We start from the raw sequence: 21,029 nt of genomic DNA on the forward strand, positions 1-21,029 counted from the left end.
TTGACTGAAGAACAAAATTCTTGGCTCAAGAAAATTTTCGGGTGTCTGAAGGAAGAGCGAAGTTGTGTTGGCCGAAGTAAAAATTTTTCTTGAAATTCTATTCTTGGTGGAAGTTATTTTTCTTCATTCAAATTATCATAAATACTTAATACAATAAATTTTTATATTTGATCAAGATTTTTAGATACTTTAGGGAAGCAGCGTCACCTACTTCAATTGAGAAAGACATTTTCTCACCTTGAGAAAATTTTTCTCTTGAATATTTGACACCCATTTTATATTATTATTAGAATTCAAATTTGCGCGCGCATGAATTTAGGATTTGCATATATTTTTATGCTTTGATATATTTGACCAATCACGTTACGAATAGTTTGCTTACATGATATATTTTCATATTTTTTATCTAAACTAGAATTTGACTTTGCGCGCGCAAGCGCGCGCCTTAATATAGAGTTTGCATATATTTTCATGCTTATGATATATTCGACCAATCACATCACGAATAAATTGATGCCACATACATTTCATCTCAATTTTATATAAGGACTAGAATTCAAATTTGCGCGCGCCTGAATATAGGGTTTGCATATATTTTCATACTTGTGATATATTCGACCAATCACATCACGAATAAATTGATGCCACATACATTTCATCGCAATTTTATATTAAGATTATAAAAGTGGAGGAATTATAAAAGTGGAGGATAGCGTGCAATTAATCATATTGAATAAAAAAAATGATTCAACATTATTTGATCTTTTCATTTGACATGTTAATCACTAAAAATATTTATGAAAATTTACTTCTATCGAGATATTTAATTTTTTGGAGCAAGAAAGAAATTTTCTCAAGACAAGAAAATTTACTTCTATCAAGAACTAAATTTTTTGGAGCAAGAGGCTGATTTTTCTCAAAACAAGAAGATTTTCCTGACTTAAACAAATTTTCTTGGATCGAGATACGTATTTCTTAAAGCAAGAGAATTAATTTTGTTGGAATAAGTGAAATTTCTTGTGTCAAAAACAATTTTTTTTCGCTCAAGAAAAGAATTATAAAGGAAAATGTTTTCTTGGTTCAAGTGAACCTTTTTTTCTGTGTAGATGTACTTTCGGAAAATGTAAAAAAAAAATTTTTTTTTTTTAATTTATTAACCAGAATGACTCTTTAAGTTTATAATAATGGAGTTATTTGAGTTTGATATTTAAAATAGTAGAGTGAGACTGAGTCGTCTTATTCCATCATATTTATACAGTGATGTTTCGATAGCTATTATCATGTTGATGGTAAATAAAGTTACCCTAGTCGGATAATCCTCCCTTTTTCTGCATAATTATTTAATATATAATTGACCATTCGTTATTAAAGATTATTCGTAGATTAAAATAATTTTATCGTATAATATTATAAAAGGAATTAATTTTTTTATACAAGGTAAAAAAAAATTATTTTAGAAAAGTTTTACTTTTATTGATTTTTAAAAATTTTCTTAACATAAGGTAGAAGACCCAGTTATTGACACTGGCCTAGTTGTTTGATACTTGAAATTTTATTCTAATAAACAAAATAATATGTTCTCAAAAAATTAATTATCTTAAAATTTATAATTCAAAAATTATATTTATTAATTTATAAGAGTTGATTTTTTTTTTTTGTTTAATTAAAATAAAATTGCAAGTGTTAATAACTAAGCCAGTGTCAATCAATAACTGGGCCTTTTACTTTAGGCATAGTAGGTACAGAGTATAAGGGAAGAAAAAACACAACTTTTATTTCAACGTTTCATTTAATTTTTATTATCAGTTAATGAATAAGTGTATTGGTTTTGCATTTTTGAAATAAATATAATTTCTTTACAAATCTTACAAATTTAGACAGTTAAAAAAAAAGTTTTAGAAGTAGGCTTTAACTCGATTAAAAATCATAAGCGCAGTAGTTGTTTGCCTTGACCAAAGTTCTGGATTTTGCTTAACCAATATAACTAAAACTGTGTCCGCAATATTAATTTAACCCTCTGTAGGACGACGAGAAAGAGAAGAAATAAAGTTTTCTCATCTCTTAATTGGAATTACAACTGAAAACTTTTGAATCAATAACTTAATGTCTCAATTGAAATAAGAAATAAAATAATTGTTATAAATTGTTTGGAAAAATATATTTTTGAATTAGTAATATTTTGATAGGAATATCTTATACTTATTTTTATTTTTAAATAATTATTTCGTTTATAAAAAAAAGTTTGTCTTAATTATTTAATCAACAAAATCAGATACGTTTTAATAATTGAGCTACGTGAATAATACATGGCGAAATATTTTATCTTTATAATTAAAGCTGATAGTTTATAAACCATCATCTTCATTCAATTCTTCATCGTTGCAGGTACAAAAAAAGATATTTCCTTTAATTTGATAACAGATTACATTTATTTTTCTACCTTATCATGGCAAAAGATAAATCATATTTAATCTAAAAGTGATGTAATGAAAGTTCTATTCACTATAATAATAATTATAATTCATTATAATAACGCTCAACGGAAGTCGACTGCAAGAAAATCGTATTAAGTTCCATCAGTCATCAATCAATGACACAACCAAAAGAAAATATACTCTGGTCATTCAAATTTTCTATTATCCATTTGTGGATATGATACATCAATCTGTTAAAATTTAAGAGATACATACTATCTAGATTGATTAGATGAAATGACTATATAAACGTTGTAAAATTGAAAATGATACACTGAGAGAAAAAAATTATTTTGAAAAAAATAAGCAATTCTGTAATAAAAAATTTATTTCTTGAATATTTTAACTGAAGAAATAAAAATTTTTCTCCCAGTAACTTTTTTTTTGGAAAAAAGTTTTCTAGATTTAGGAAAAAACACTTTTCGATGAAAATTCACAAATTATTTATCGAAAATTCTTTTTTTTTCAACAACAAACTTATTGTGAGAAAATTTTTATTTCTTCAGCTAAGAAATAAAATTATTTAAAATTTTCAACAAATTAATTTCTTATAAAGACATTGTTTATTTTTTTTTTTATAAATTTTTTGAATGTAATGACCAAAAAGATTTTATTGAAATAAATACGGTAAAAATTTTGTTCTTTGTAATTTCCTATCTATTTTTTTGTACAGTGGTCTAACTAGAGCTAATTAGATTTATTATAATCGATATAGGTCTATATTTATTTGTTTCATTCTTACAAATGTAATATCTTTCACATTACTAATATGTATTGTAAAATTTGAACTAAGTCAGATTGTCCGTCATTAAAATTGATATCATAGTATATACTGATATCAATTACTTATTAGTTTTAGTACTATAACCATTTCTTTTGACAACTATATGACTTTTGTAATATTATATTGTATACGGTTTATCGGGGTGTTTAAGATGAACACATTAACGAATTAAAAATGACTAGCTTGGAATATTCTATGTAAAAAAAGTTGTTTTCGATAAACGTTTGCAGACTTCTGAAACCAAAATTTCTTCTCGTTTACAATTTTAAATGGTATTTTTGGTACAATAGATATTCTTTAAAATCGTTATTTATAAGGTAATTCTACAAATTGTTATGCCATATTAGCCCGGTATCAGTATTAAGTAGTCCAAGTAATTTTGGAGTTCATAGACTTTTATACAGATTACTTCATGATGTACTTTACTTTGGAATTGTATAAAATAAAAAAACAATTGTTTTTAAATTGTTAATAAAAACATAATAAAAAATTTTATTGTATCAAAAAACAGATAATTTTTTTCCATTTATGATTGTATTATCTCAATTAGTCTGTTTAAAGCAGAAAAATAAATTTAGAATTAAATGTTTAGCTTTAATAAACCTAAAATGAAGATTATTAAACGAAAAGTATACGGAAAAAACTTCTATGTAAAATTTAGAGAATTCTACCCGTGTAAAAAAAATTGTCCTAAAAGAGTCATAAGCTTAGGATCCTAAACGTGGCACAATTTTGGACATTTTTAGGAGACTCAGAGAAAAAATGTTGTAAAAAGAACTTTTATGACAATTTTAGGACATTTTAATGACAATTTTATGACACTTATTACAATTTTAGGATACTTTTAGGACACTTTTATGACTATTTTAAAATACTTTTATGAAAATTTTAAAATTGTCAAAAAAGTATTCTATAATTGTCATAAAAGTATCCTTAAGTAGTCATAAAATTGTCCTAAAATTATCATGTGTCATAAAATTATCATTAAAATGTCCTAAAATTGTCATAGAAGTATTTTAAAATTGTCATAAAAGTATCCTAAAATCGTCAGAAAAGTGTACTAAAATTCATAAAAGTGTTCTAAAATTATCATAAAAGTATCCTAAAGTCGTCAGAAAAGTGTACTAAAGTTCATAAAGGTGTCCTAAAATTGTCATAATATTATTCTTATATTTTACATAAAAGTATCCTAAAATTGTCATAAAAGTACTTTTTACAACATTTTTTCACTGAGTAATTGCGACAATATTTTTCTAAAATCGAAATTTCATTTCGGTTTGGTGTCATAAATTTGTCCTAAAAATGTCTTAAATTATGTCACGTTTAGGATCCTAAGCTTATGACTCTTTTAGGACAATTTTTTTTTACACGGGTATCTTCAAGTCGATTTTTGTAAAATTTATAAAGGTCAATAATATTGACTCAATATGTTATTTTTACGAGGTAAATTTTGTGATTTAAAATTAGTAAATTTAATATATTGAATCTGTAATTAAAACAAAATTTTTTCTGCAATTTTAGTAGTACTTTTTGTGTAATTATTACTAAAAATTTCCCATTATAAATTGAGAAACGAATCATTGCAAATTACTTTACATCACCTTTTTGAATTTTTCTTATTTTTGTAGTGCATATATCGACAAATTATTTTTTTATAATCTGTAGAAAAAAATTATTTATTCACAGATTATAAAAATTTGAAATTTATTATTAACGGATCATTATTTTCATTTTTTTTTATTGATAACCAAGCTTAATTTTAATTCAAGAAGTTTCTCTGCAATGATAACACAATACTTGTGTACATTTTACCGTATTTATCTGTAATTTTTACAGAAAAAATGAAGTTTTCACATAATCTCATCAATCAGTAATAATTACATATTTTTTCTGTAAATTTTGCAAATTATTTTCAGTAAATTTTACAGAGTCATTTTTTCCGTTAATATAAAATTCTAATTAAATTAACCATGATTAAATTTAATTCGATAAATGGGTTCATCACTTTCAATGAGATAATATCAATTAGTCTTGTCGATCTGCAAAAAAATGGCCGGTTATTAAGCCAGACCCGATGCTTCTGCGACCAATAATTTACGAAATATTAAATTGTGATCGATAAATTTTTTTTTTAATAAATCTGGCACCTCAAACTACAAGGAAAAAATTCAGCTCAACTCAAAAAATTTTTTTAAATTTATTACAGCTAAAAATAGAATGTAAAACGGCAATAAGCGGACATTTCTTCGCAAGTTGACTGGGCTAAATATGCTATAATTAAATGATTGTTTTTTATCTATAACATTATTCCTAAATTTTACTTAATTTTAGATACAACTTAATAAAACTATCAACAACTAACACAACAAATTTTTTAAAATATACTTTTTAACAGATAAATTGATTATATGAAACAACCTTTTGTTTGTAGATCGAATTGTAATTTGTTTACTTATACTTATTAATTTCACATTTTTATGTATACTTTATTTATTTAAAGGGTCATAAACCATTTTGGTAATCCACTCACCCGCTGATTCTTACATTTGATCCTCTAGACGAGCTAATACTTCTTATTGTTTTTTTTTTTGACATCTTTTGTTCAGATCGGTTCATAGAAATTAGGACACTCAAAAGAAGCTGAAAAATTTTTCAATTTGAGTATTAATTCATCAGCGCTTTTTTTTATATTTCTTCTTTAGAACGTTTATATGATATACTTTTTATAAAAATTCTGCTATGAAAGTTCAATTCGAAAGGAATATTATCAAGTTAAAGTTATTCATCGCAGACGATATATACTTAATACGAACAATTAGAGAGTAATAGAGTTTCCTTTACCGCGAATACACTGATAGCGTTATATCATTATTGCGTTGCAGCATAATTAGCGAACATGTGGATGTTAAATATATAGTTAATTAAGGCTGAAAATATTTGGCACTTTCGACTCAACACGCAGCTAAGGAAATTTAATTTTCAAAGCCGGCGTTGAAAAAAGTATTTGTATTTTGAATTAATTCTGTAATCGTTCCGAGCGCAACAGAAATAGGACCAGAGGTAACTTTATTCTCAATAAATTTCATATCATCTTCTATAAGACGCAATCTCTGCCTGCAAAGTCGGAACTTTATCATATATAGACACAGACTCTGAGACAATTTTTTTTCTTTTATGAAAACCGAGGTTTTTCTTGTATTAGTGGTTCTTCAAAAATTCGTATTTAAGGGGTTATTCTGATTTGTAACTTTTAAAAAAAATTTTCATTCTTTCATTTTTCGAAAGTACATACATTTAAGGGGTTATATCCACTTGTAATTTTGAAAAAATCGAAATTTTTTTTTGCATATTTTGAATGTATATATATTCAAGAATATTGTCTGTAAATTTCAAAGTAATCCGGTAAATAGTTTCGGAGTAATGAGCGTATTTGTACAGATGTCTCCGAGCGTTTGAAAGTAGGCGGAACCGTAACTTTAAATAATAGCCAAAACTTTAAATGCGTTTTTCTCGAAACGATGTTTTCAAAGTCGGTGAGGAATATTTCTCCGAAACGGCTTGACCGATTGACTTGAAATTTTCACAGGATCTTCTTAGATACTTTTGTCAGGTAATGATCGAAGGAATAAAGTTTCTGATAAAAATTTCGATTTTTTAAGTCACTTTAAAGTGTAAATTTTCGTGCAAAAAAAGATTTTTTTTGTTGGGAAGCCGCCATTTTGTCTAAAATTAAAATTTTGACTATTTCTTCGATTATTACCTGTATTTATCTATCCTAAAAGTAATCCTTTTGGTTTTTTTTTATTTCAAATAATTTGGATCAGAGATATCTTCCTCACCGCCAAACACCTTTTTGTGGAGGACCTTCAGGAGATCTTCTACAGGAACGACGGAACCCAATATTTTTATTAGTAAAATATGAATTATTAGAATACATTAAATTCGCTAAATGTTCATATATTTTATGTATATATTCATTAAGAAGCCTCTCCAGAAAAAATTAACAAAAAAACACATTTTTTCGAACTTACAAGTGGATATAGCCCCTTAAAAGTATTGTGTTAAAATTTCTATGATCGGACCACTGTATTATTTTACGATGTTTATAAGGATGTTCGGGTGAGAAAAAATCAAAATTTTAAAAAAGTTAAAGGGGTTTTGTTTTGTGCCAACATCGCTGATTGTCTTTAGGTAAGATTTTATTATTTTTTTAATTAAATAAACTTCAAACGCGTTTATCTCTGAACTATGTTTTTCTGGTTGACGTACATGATGTCCCCAGAACTACTGACCTGATCTTAATGAAATTCAAACCACACATTCTACATAGTAATAGCTATTGCATCAGCTATACCCAAATTGAAATTTTGATTTTTACTATTTTTTTAGGATTATAAACTGTGAAAAAAGCCGCAATTTTCAGTTTTTTTTTCTTTAAATGTCCGCTATGTTGTTATTTATTAAAAAATATTAATCTCCGTAGCTGGTGCAATAACTACTTATATATTGAGCGTAAATAATTTTGATTTTTGTGTTTTAAATGAACTGTTATCAAGCTATCATCTACGTCAACGATATACCAACTTTTGGAGGAGCTCCGTTCACTCGTTGTTTATTCATATAAAAAGTATAAAAAAAAAAAAGTTTATAAATGTTTAGTGTTATTCAAGAATGTATTTGTTAAGCTGAATAAATTTTATATTAATATCTCTAACAGTTTCGGTGAAAAAAAATCGCGAATATTGGCTTTTTTTCGAATGCTGGAACCAGAATGACCCCTTAAAAAAAAAACTAGTTTGAAAAACTGGGTATAAATACACTCACAAAAAATTTATTTAAGTTGAGCTCGGAGCGAATTGTCTTCTTGCTCTAAAATACTTTACAGGTTTTATGGCTTTATGTAAGAATTAACTTTTTAATTTTTTGAACCACTCAACATTTTACAGGGCTTTCAATAATCTTATGTAGGATTCTCAAAAGAATTAGCGGGCGGGAAATCTTAACTTTTATTAATTCTTAATAAAACTATTAAAATTTGGCCATATTTACTCGACACATTATTTATTGTAATTATATTGGCATATGTTGTGTAAATAATACTATAAAATTTATATCTCCCAAATATGAGTATAAAATAAAGGATATAAGATATTACAAAAAATAAATGGTGAGTCGAGTATATTAATAACAAATTTCATACTATATCATTTTAATAAAAATACGGTTTATAACAGGATTTTTATTAATATAATTGTTTTCTAACGGATCTACAAACTATATTTAAATACACGCCTCCAAGTGGACATTAGTCATTTCGCTTCCTCGAGTGGCATTGTGTATGTGCAATTCTGATGAGGCATTACTGTGAACGAAATCATGTTTTCTGTGAATTTGTCTCACATCTGGTACAGGTGCTAAGAAACCATAACAACTTTCAAGAGTTTTGCGGAAGGCTGCACGAAATTCAAGATTGAAGTAGGCATAGATAAGTGGATTAAGGGCACTATTGAAGTAGCCTACCCAGAACACTGCTCCTACTACGGTGCTACTACTTTCACATGTGTCACACAACGCTGTGATTAAGTACCTGCAAGTTCAAATATTATTCATTCGGATTAGATTTTCAAATTGTACAATTATTTATTATTTTTTAATGTTTAGTCAGGATTCATTTTAAGTATGTATGAATAACGTGGTTTAAGATGCAATCTTTTCATTAAAAATAGCATGAAATTTTTTTTATAATAAATAATAGTTTAAAAAACCAAAAAACACGCTTTTTATAGAAAACCGAACTAAAAAAATAGAAAATAAGTTTTAATAAATTTAAATTAAGAATGTGTTAAAAATTTCAATAAATACACTGATAGAAGGATTTGTTTATAGTTAAAAATATTTGTTAATATTTAATAAATCATTTATTAGAGATCATTTTTTAATATTAAATAAATATTTCATAATATTTAAAATGATTTATTTGTATTTAATAAATCTGATATTCATTTATTAAATATTAATAAATCTTTTTAAATACTAAGAAATATTTATTTAATACTAAAAAGTGGTCTCTAATAAATGATTTATTAAATATTAGCAAATATTTTTAACTATAAACAAATCCTTCTATCAGTGTATAAATTAATGTAGGAGTTTGGCAGGGTTTGGAAATAATTAATGTGAAATGTGTTAAATTAATTGAGTGAAATTTATTTTGCTATGAATTACAGCGTGCTATTAGTTATGTGTGAGGCAACAGCTAGTCATGCGCGGCGAGTATGCGCGAGTACAATGAATGTGTGTGTGTGTATTACTAGATCTCCAACACTCTCCCTTAATGCAGCCACATACATGTCATATATATATGCAAGCCTATTGAACGTTTTGGAGTCCTAAGGCCCGGGTTAACCCCACGTGGGTTGCATTTGGTAATGATTTAGTCAGGATATCGGCGATCATCCTCTCAGTTGGCGTATGTACTACGTGGATTAACTGGTTTTTCACGGCTTCTCTGACGAAGTTGAACTGAATTCTGACGTGCTTCGTCCTATCGTGGAATTTCGTTGCTGTCGTCAATTGTACTGCACCCTGGTTATCGCAGTAAATTAACCCATCTGACACTTGTGAGATTTTTAATTCTTGCACAAGTCCTCACAGATACATGGACTCCTTGGTGGCCTCGGTGAGCGCCTTGAATTCAGCTTCCGTCGTCGATAAGGCAACAGTCCTTTGCTTTCTTGACTTCCAGCTGATAGCTGCTCCTGCCAACAAGAATACATATCCTGTGTACGATTTGGAGTCTGCTGGGTCGTTTCCCCAGTTGGCATCGGCGTATCCTGTGATTTTGTCCACAGGTCGGTTGTACACTAATGACAAGTTCGTCGTACCTTTTAGGTATCTTAGTACCCTCTTGGCGGCACCCCAGTGTTCTTCGTTGGGCCTCTCGTTAAATTGGCTCACTACACTGACGGTGTGTGCAATGCCTGGCCGGGTAGCAACTGACAAGTACATCAAAGATCCAACAAGTTCTCGATATTCTGGATTTTTGACTTGTTTCTCGGGATCTTTTCCTGGTCTCAGTTTCGTCGTTGGGCTAGCTGGAGTGTTCTGTGGGTTGCAGTCACTCATGTTGAACTTGTTCAACAATTCCTGGACGTACCTCCGCTGGTTCAAGATGATTCTGCCTTCTTCTTGTTTTATCTCGATGCCTAGGCAGTAATTGGCTTCTCCTAGGTCCTTGATCTTGAATGCCTTCTTTAACCCGTTCTTCAATTTTCCCATTGAATCTTCGTCGTTTGAGGCCATCAGCAAATCGTCGACGTAGACTGCCACCATGACAATCTTGGTACCCTCTCTCGCTTGGAATAAACATGGATCCGATATCGTCGGTTCCAATCCCAATTTCTTCAGCGTCGCGCTCAGTCTCTCGTACCATTTCCTCCCGGATTGTTTCAATCCGTAAATTGCCTTCTTTAATAGGCAAACTTGGTTCCCGGAATTGATGCTTTGCAGCATTCTGGTCGCTCTCATGTGTATATACGAATCCCGTCGTTCGGTGCGTATAATGAATTGTAACGCTTCTTTTAATACGTCTGGAGTCTCCATGTATAGGTTTTCGTCGATTTCACCGTTCAGATATGCTGTCTCGACGTCCATTCGTTGTATTTTTACTCCCATCTCCGTCGATAGCGCTGCCAGTAGCCTGATGGATTCCAGTCTGGCTACTGGTGCAAACGTCTCATCAAAATCGAATCCTGGCCTCTGTGTAAAACCTCTGGCCACTATTCGCGCCTTCCTGCGCTCGATTTCACCGCTTGCTGACATTTTATTTTTCAGGATTACCCGGGAGCCTATTACTCTCCCTCGCTCTGAGCGTTTCACGAGTTCCCACGTTCCGTATTCTAGATGAGACATCACTTCGCTGGCAATTGCACGCTTCTACTCTGGTGCGTCGATTCCATGAACAGCTTCTTCCAGATTTATGTCGGCTGTTAGGGCGAAATTTTCTACGAGGTTTGACTCCATGATCTCCTCGTCGATGTCTTCTTTAGTGTCTTCCGGCGATTCTGCGGAGTTGGATGTGTCCCTTTCACTTCGCACGCGTTTGTCCACTGGTACCAATGAAGTGTCGAGTAGTCTCTTTTCACCTCGGCCTTCATTATTTTCTGGTTCAAACACGTCGTCGTTGTTATCTTCGAGCTCCTCGTGCACTTCTGCTAAATCTTCGTCTTGAGATAGATTCCCTCTGCTCGATGCACGGCTCGAAACACTCACGTATCGATACACCTTCTTCGGTCGTCCTCGATTCCCGGTTTTTGCCTTTCGTGGTCTTCCTCGCGCTCTCGTTGCCTTCGGACTTTCTTCACGATGTCGCTGGACTCTCTCGTTTATGCTCGGTCCTACTGGGTCGGCATTATCTTCCTTGAAGTTGAAATAGTCGATATCGACTCTCGTCTTCTCCAGTTCTCTTGTCTCATATTCTTCTATAATGCGAACATCTTGCGTCGTTTCGACTTTTCCAGTATCATTTCGTCGAACTCGATATGCCTTCGCAGTCTCTGAGTATCCCACAAATCTGCCTTCTACAGATTTCTCGTCGAGCTTGTTATGTCCTGGTCCTTTCTTCAGGATAAATGCTTTGGCTCCAAATACTCGTAGGTGGCTTAGGTTTGGTATTTTATTATGCCATAACTCATACGGCGTTTTTCCACCATGGCTTCTGCTGGGGCAACGGTTCCTCAGATAATTAGCAGTGTTGATAGCCTCTCCCCAATACATTGTTGGTAATCCTGATTGTATTAGTAGGCATCTGGCCATGTCGACGATCGTCCTATTGAATCTCTCTGCAACACCATTTTGTTGCGGCGTGTAGGGTACGGTTAAGCGCCTTTTAATGCCTTCTTGATTTAGATAGTCGTCGAATTGCCTATTGCGGTATTCTCGGCCATTGTCTGATTGTAATGCCTTAATTTTTGCTCCAGTCTGCTTCTCAACGTAGGTTTTGTATGATTTGAACGTTTCAAAGACTTGGTCTTTGCTCTTCAGCATGTATATCATACACCAACCGCTGAAATCGTCTATGAAGGATACAAAATACTTGTTTCCACCTTCTGATCTAGTTTTGGAAGGTTGGCACAAGTCCGAGTGTACTATCTCCAATATACCTTGGCTTTTTATTTCTGTACGCACGGCGAATGGTTTTGCTGTCATTTTTCCCAGGTGGCACACGTCACACGATGTTGCACATCCTGACAGTCGCTTCATTCCTGCAGCCTGTCCTCGTGACAGGTCTACCACGGCGTTCATATGCAGATGTCCTAGTCTTGCATGCCAGATCCTTGCTTCTTTGGCTGGAGAATTTTCGTTCGTTGAATCCGCAAGTGTTCTCTCTTTTGTCGTCATCTTCACTTGTTCCCCATCTTCACGTAGATAGTATAGGTCTCCAACTCTGTCTGCGATCAACGTGACATTTCCATCCTTGTCCTGAATAACCGCTTCATTTTTCCTGAATATAACCTCCCGATCACAGTCGGTGATTTTGGAGACGGAAATCAAGTCAGTACGCAGGTCTTTAACGAGTAAAGTATTATGTAAATTTACCTGTCTTTTTACTTTGTCGTCCGTCGATGCCATCAGTTGTACGCTGCCCTTTAACCTCGATATCGTCGATGTCGAGTTCACCATGTTGAGCGTTGATGAACACTCTTTTACATCTGTCATCAGCTCCTCGCTTGCACACATGTGCGCGGTATAACCGCTATCAAGACACCATCTTGACGTCGACGATGCAGTATTCACCTCTTCCGTACTGGTGATTTCTACGTAGTAATTCTCCGGATTCCTTTGGACATTTTTTGCTGAGTCATATTGCTTCCTTGGACATTTGGCCGCAAGGTGGTCTGTTTTACCGCATGTAAAACATTTGAGTTTTCCCTTTTTCTTTGGCCTGTTTTGCTGTCGGTCCTTGTTGTACCGGCGATTGGCATACAGTGCGTCGTTGCCACCGTCGCTATCAGTGACACGTCGACTTCGACTTTCATCCGAGATTTTGCCTATGAGTGTGTCTATATCCGGTAAATCGTCCTTGGATCGGATAGCACAACGAAAGTTTTCATAACTTGGCGGCAGGCCCTTCAGAATGAGAACAACTAACATATCACTGGCAACTTTTATGTCCATACCTTCTAGTTGTTCAACGGCGTTGGCAAATTTGTCCAATTTTTCTCTGAAGTCATCATCTTCTTCGATTTTGAACGATGTAATGTCCATGAGCAGCTCAATTTTTCGTACTGGTCCTCTTGACGCGTGTATTGACTCTATTTTCAGCCAAACTTCCCTCGCCGTCTCGCACTTTGATATGCTTTTTAATTCAGCGCGTCCCATCGACAGTACAATGTCTGCTTTGGCCTTGGCGTCGTTTGACTTCCACTTGGATAGTTCTCGTACGGTCGACTCATTTCCAGGTACGACAATTGGAGCTTCAATTTCTCCACTGACATATCCCCATCGATCGTGTTTCGCCAGGAGTGATTGCATCCACACCTGCCAGACGTCGTAATTTGTCTTATTTAACACCTTGAAGCGTGATGATACGTCAGAGTACATTTTTGTGGGTTATGTTTCGCCACATGCTCATAATTAAACTTTTGCTTTCACTAATTCACAATTTCAACTTTTATTTTATTTCACTTTTAACTCACTACTGGGCCCATAACCTGTAGGAGTTTGGCAGGGTTTGGAAATAATTAATGTGAAATGTGTTAAATTAATTGAGTGAAATTTATTTTGCTATGAATTACAGCGTGCTATTAGTTATGTGTGCAAAAACGGAGTAAGTAAGTATATGTATATATGTGTGAGGCAACAGCTAGTCATGCGCGGCGAGTATGCGCGAGTACAATGCATGTGTGTTTGTGTATTACTAGATCTCCAACAATTAACAATAGTGTGAATAAAAAAAATTTATTTTATTTAAAAAAAAGCGTGGGGTGCTTTTTAAGATATTATCATAATGATAATCATTCTACTAATATCTGTCAATAAAATATTTATAACTATTGACACCATGCACCCCACGCTTTTTTTAAAATAAAATAAATTTTTTTTTTATTCACACTATTGTTAATTTATATTTATTGAAATTTTTAACACTATTCTTAATTTAAATTCATTAAAACTTATTTTCTATTTTTTAAGTTCGGTTTTCTAGAAAAAGCGTGTTTTTTAGTTTTTTAAACTATTATTTATTTTCTACTTTTTAGTTTTGTTTATTTATAAAAACTCTTTTTTTTTTAATTTTTTTAAACTATTATATGCTTTGTTGACTTAAAAATTCTCTTTAGTGTTCGAAAATTTGTTAATATTAGATAAATCGACTAAAGATAATAGTTGGAAATTAAAATTTCTGCCTTATCGACTATAGATGAAAATGATATAAATTAACAAAAATCTTATTTTGCAAATTAAAAAATGGAATACTTTTATCAAATTAGTGTATTGTCATCGGTCCTCGATAAATCTTTAAAGTTTGAACGAAATCTGGCCGTTTAAAGTGGGTCAAAATCGCGCCCAAAGAAGTCGGTTACAAACAAACATATAAACGTCCAAACATACAAGTGAAGCTAATAAAAAGCGTGTAAAAAGTAAATTTTTGCTTCAACATATTTTGAAATTTATTTTTGTTTAGGAATCGTTTTTGATGATCGTAAAGCTAAAAGGACGTATCTTAAGATATTTCAATCTTTTAGCTTTTAGAAAAGTAGTGCCTAATGCTAAAAGGGCGCAAAAAAATTTGAGTTTTAATACAAACGTTGACAAATAGTTTCACAAGACAAATTAGATTCAAGAAACAGTTTAATATACAATGCTCAATTATTATAAAAAGAAGTAAAACGAAAATAATTATTTGGTTCGGTGACTAGAAAACCGCGGACAAAATAACCGAACATTATAACCATGTAACAAAATATCCAAGTAATAAAAAAATTTTCGAATAAACACACAAAATCTATGAAAAAGGGCACATCAAAACAACAAGCTCTAGTTAAGATACAAGCGTATATTATTTTTGTACTTATAAATTAAAAAATTATTTTGAGAAATTTATTATAAACTTTTATCGCGTTAGTGAATAAAAGAACTTTAGCTTTGGAAAATCAATGTTTGATTTATATGCGTAGAATATATGTCTACTAGTTTGGCGATGATTAAAAATTACGCGCTCTTTTAGTTTTTGGCACGTGATATGTTTATCGAAGAAGAAGAAATTTTTGGAAGAAAAATGTTTGTATTTTGTTAGAAAATAGTAAGATGCTTCATTATTGTAAATTTTTTTAGGAGAACTTTTAGCTGATCGACGAGTTTTAATTAATTGATTCAAAAGTTAATATCTTGAATTAAGGAGGTACTGTGCAATATTATTTTTCTTTCAATATTCTTCAACTTTTTAGTACGCGTACTTTTAAGTGTCCTCTATACGAATAAATTTTTTTTAATCGTTCTTGCGGTGCTAATTTTCGAAATATTAGCAATTAAAAATCGTACATCTAACATGTATTTCTCATCCTAACCGTAGTTACAGTCAAAATTTTATTGAATAACAATTCTATACTTTTCTTGGGATTTTTTTGAAAAACTGAGAATATTTAATTGAAATTATAACAAGTATTTTTTATTAAAAATATCATATTCATTGTTTCATAAAAAATATTTGAAGTTAGCGACTTTCGATATTTTACGTGAGTGGAAGTAAGTGAGCGATTAATGAGATGTTAAGGAGAAAAAGTCTTAAACCAAAAACATTATTTTGATGAGTTTGATCATCTTGAATCAAACAGAAAATTTCTTGAACTGAAAAGCATTTTTTTATTGCAAATGAACTTTACGTGGTTCAAGAATTTTTTCGTTTGGTTCAAGATGTCCAAACTCATTAAAATAATATCCTTGATTCAAAATTTTTTTTCGTCAATAAATTTTATTTTTTATCAGCGTTTTTATAGGTTTATATTTAATAGCTATCGTATTTTTTTGAAAAATAATCACATTTTGTAAATTTTTCAATCAATTGCAAAAGTTTTTGATAATTTTTACAAAACATTTACCAGAAAAAAAATGGAAGCCAGCACGCTAGAAATGCAGACATGATAATCCCAAGAGTCCTGGCTGCTTTTCTTTCTCGTTTCATTTTACTACTGCTAGTTATTTGTGGTTTTTCCGCTTGTGAATCTGGTACCGGAGGATTTACAGGCGGCAATGATCCTAAGCCCGCTGATATGCCATTTATTTGTAAATGCTTGTTGAGTAATAATGCTGCGACTTTGCTCCTAAAAAGAAAAAGAATTAGGACACGTTTTATCTCTTTTCATTTCACATAGTCTACATATATATTCGCTTCTATTCATCAAAAAGTTTACGATGTAATATCATACTCTAAAAAACTATTTAATATAGAGCATTTTTAAAAAATTCAATCAATAACAGTTATTCAATGCAATAAATGACATTAATTATTTAACTTGAACACTATCAAGAAACATTTTCCGTTGTTTGTTTATTTTGTTTATAGATAAGCATGACATTGACACGAGAGTCGTAAAAATTAAACTTGACGGTTTACAAAGATTAGTCTGAGTATTGAAAAAAATATGCACACTAAGCAGTTAACTTCTCTATTGCATAGAATGTTGAGTCTATAAATAAAAGAAAAATGCATTTTTTTAATATCCATGTTATGAGTTAGTAATTTTAAACATATGATAATAACAATCTACCCGCGGTAATTATTTGATTTTTCTTTAAGTTTTAGCAGCACAAATCTCAATATTTTCAATTGAATGTGTAGAAATGAATTCAATTGTCGATAATAATCAAGAAGAAATTAATTCCACATCAGAAATTTTTGACTTAAATGAATACAAACATAATAAATTTAATTCGCTAAAAGACAAATATTTAGTAGACATGTTAAACCTTGAAGAACGGAGTAACATCTCGAAATCCCAATTTAACCGTACTCGATCAATCTCCGATCAACCGCAGAATATAACAATTACTTTTTTATTGTCTAAATTTATGAGAATGGTGAGTAAAAAATGAAATCTAAGATAATAATGAAACTATTTGATTACTTGTTTGATAAAAAATAATCATTTATTGAATTTCACTAAATTTACACTTTTCTTAGTAGAAAGTTAAAAATTCAAAACAAATTAATTCTAAATAACTAAAACCAGAAAAAATGTTTTGTTATTAAACTTAAAGAAAACACTAAGAGAAAAATTAAAAAAAAAAAAAAATGGACTTTATTGTAACAAGAAATAAATTTGTTAAAAATTTTAAACAATCTTATGTTTGTCTGAAGAAATAACAATTTTTCTTACATTAACTTTCTTGTTGAAAAAAACGATTCTAGATTTGAAAAATAACAATATTTGATGATAATTCGAAAGTTGTTTATCTAAAATTCCGTTTTTCCAAAAAAACTTTTATTTAACAAGAAAGTTACTTTGAGAAAAATTTTTATTTCTTCAGATAGGAATTAAAATTATTCAAAATTTTAAACAAATTATTTTATTTTTATAATATTGCTATTTTTTTTTTTTTTTAAGAAATTTTCTCTCTCAATGTATAAATGAATTAATTATGTAAAAAAGTAATTACGTTCTTAAAATTATAATTATAAACGCTCTTCTAGAATTTTAATTTTAAAAAACCATAAATCTCAAGTTTTATTTTGACTTTTTTCTGTTGATTACCTTTTTATATAAAAGTGACTAAAGGTATAGCTTTGAATAGACAAGGTTCCTGGATTTATAAAAGGACTGTCTCAGTGTAATTATTTCCAGTTGAAATACATGATATCCATGCTAAGTCGAACGAAAAAATTAACGGAACAAAGGCGATGCAGATCTAGTAGAAAAGTACGGAGAAGTTACTTTAAAAGAAAGTTTTTATAATAATCTTTGAGACGGTGTGTTTATATTACTTTTAATAAAATTAATTTTTTTTCTTACTTGTGGAAAAAATCGTAATCTATGATTATTTATAAATTTTTAACTCACAGCTATTTTTTTTCCAGATTTGTATCAAATATTAATAAAAATGTTTCTATTTACATTTATATTTTTTAGCTTTGAAATTAAATAATTTTCAAAGGTTAAAGCGTGTTGTTTTGAACACCAAGGAAAAAAGTTTTTGCTACATAGGGTAAAGAAACCAAATATTGACCTCGCATCATAACTTGATTTAAAACAATCTAGTAATTTACTTTTACATTCAGTACGTAAATCTAGATTCAAGAAACTTTTTTTCTTTAAAATTGGAACTCTTGAAACTAGATATAGATTTATTTCTTTCAAGAACGTTTGTCTGTTGATTCAAAATAGGCGATAACATTGATTCAAGATGTTACCGACTTGTGTTAAGAATGGCTTTTTTTTTGAGTCATTAATTTACTTATTTCCAAGAAATAATTTTTTTTCGGTATAACAATTAAAGACTATTTAGTTTTTGAAATACACTTTGATGAATTATTTTAAGTTTTTTAAACGATAATGTTATTTTGATTGAAAAACTAAATGTATCGATTGAAGATAATATACCTCTTAAGCCAAGAAAATCTAAATCAAGAGAAGAAATTCTTAAAACAAAATAATCATTTGTCTTCCAAAATAAATTCTTAGATCAAGAAAATATCTCTTGAATCAACATAAATTTTCTATCAGTGTATAGCTTCGGCCATTGATATAAATATGAGTACTGAATAATAATAATAATAATTTATTATTAGCATTAGCATCAGCTATTTACAACAATTAAAAAAAATATACAACGTAATACTTTGGTATAAAAAATTACAATTTATACAAATAATCAATTTTATCCTTAATATACAGTTTTAATTTTATTTTATATATTTTCAAACGATTTTCTCTTAATAGTTCGTCCGATAAAGAATTATAACATTGAAACCCTCTATAATCTAACGATTTTTCTGCGGTGTAAGTTCTAGTATGCGCAATTTTTAATAAATTCTGGTTTCTGGTATTATAAATATTATTGTTAGATATAACTTTTTCATTTAAATAATCAGGTAGGAGTCTATTTTTCATTTTAAAAACGAATATACAAGTATTATAAAATATCATTTGTCGGATCGATAGCCAATTCAATGTCTCTAACATTATTAGAATACTAGTGTACTTATTTACTCCTAGTATAGCCCTCATAGCTTTATTTTGTATCTTTTGTAGTGTACATAATTTTTTATCAGTATATAGTTCAACATTAATGTATTACAGTAATTTATATGAGGAAGAACTATAGTTTTATAAATAAGACTTTTAATATAATTACTCACATTAAATCGAAGTCTACATAACAGATTAACTTTACTTGCTATTTTTCTGCTTGTATATGCAGCATTGCTATTAAATGTTAAATTGTCATCAACTATCACTCCAAGATATTTAGTCTTCTTTACGTATTTCAATTTTTCATCACCAATTAATAGATTACAATTATCTTGAATACCCTGAATTCTTCGATCATGTATAATCATGTAAACAGTTTTTTTAATATTTATTTTTAATTGATTATTTTTTAACCAATCTTTAAGTACTAATAGCGCATAATTTAACTTATTTTCAATATCACATATATTATTCGCACTATAACTTAGCCGCATATCGTCAGCAAATAATTTACAATCAATATCTAGTCCTTTAAAAATAGTAATAATTTCATTAATATAAATAATAAAAAGCAACGGCCCCAATTTGGATCCTTGAGGTACACCAAATTTGACCTCTTTATCATCAGACAGATCATTATTGAATCGAACTCTTTGCTTCCTATCAGTTAAATAGGATTGAAATAATTTAAAAACTATACCGCGAATACCAAGCATACGATTAATGGTTTCGAAGGCACGCGCAAAGTCAACAAAAATTACACCTATAATTAAGCCTTTATCCAGATCTTTTCTCCAACCAATAATAGAGTGTTGAAGAGCCGATTCACATGAATGAAGTTCTCTAAATCCAGATTGTTCAGGGTTTAGTATTTTATTATTGTCAACATACTTAGTCAATTGTACTTTCACTATCTCCTCTAATACTTGCTCAAAAATAGGAGAGTATTTATCGGTCTTAAATCTTCATTTTTTATACTTCCTGGAATTTTTTGAATCGGTACGACAGTAGAAATTTTCCAGTTAAGTGGTACCCTTCCTAATTCTAAGGAAGTATTGATCATATACATTATTAAATCACATTTAGCCTTCCAAATAAGCTTAACAAGACTAGAATTAATTCCTTTTTTTGAACTTTTGTTGCTATCAAGATTATTAATAATTTTTTCTAACCCTAGATAACTAACTTTGTCAAAAGTATCCCATACGGCATTATTTACACTAATTTCATTAATAGAACTATCATTACTATCGTCATCATGGTTTATTTCTTTAACAATATTATTAATACTGTCTATAAAATAATTATTCAATTTATTTGCAATAATACAACTGTCAGATTCAACTTTATTACCAAATTGTATCTCTTTAATAGAATTACTATTTTTTTTGTCACCTACTAACTCTTTCAGTGTTTTCCACATCTTTCGCGAATCATTTTTATTATTTACTACATTTAACTCATAATATTCTTGCTTACTAACTCTTATCAAAGAGAGAATATGAAGATGATATTGCAGGAGAATACAGAAGAACTAACAACAATATTGAAACTATTAGCATGTCAGTGAATAGATTATCTGAT

General features: G+C 30.0%; 1 protein-coding gene across 2 annotated transcripts in view; it reads right to left on the minus strand.

Annotated features, from left to right (window-relative positions):
• Positions 1 to 3,052: 3,052 nt before the first annotated feature.
• LOC141532294 (octopamine receptor beta-1R) overlaps positions 3,053 to 21,029 on the minus strand; it is a 59,227-nt gene continuing 41,250 nt past the window's right edge. The window contains exons 3-4 of one of the 2 annotated variants that reach the window (XM_074250573.1): positions 16,356 to 16,577; positions 3,053 to 8,845 (exon numbers count right to left, since the gene is read on the minus strand). In XM_074250573.1, the coding sequence (XP_074106674.1) occupies positions 8,539 to 8,845; positions 16,356 to 16,577 (529 nt within the window). In that variant the 3' untranslated portion in view covers positions 3,053 to 8,538. Of the gene's footprint in view, positions 8,846 to 9,606; positions 11,170 to 16,355; positions 16,578 to 21,029 lie in introns of those variants that run through there. The other variant, XR_012480068.1, reaches the window with a different exon arrangement.

This window comes from Cotesia typhae, unplaced genomic scaffold (assembly GCF_013202065.1).
Source record: "Cotesia typhae breed Kobodo isofemale line unplaced genomic scaffold, CoteBio_Ctyphae contig_59, whole genome shotgun sequence".
NCBI lineage: Eukaryota > Metazoa > Arthropoda > Insecta > Hymenoptera > Braconidae > Cotesia > Cotesia typhae.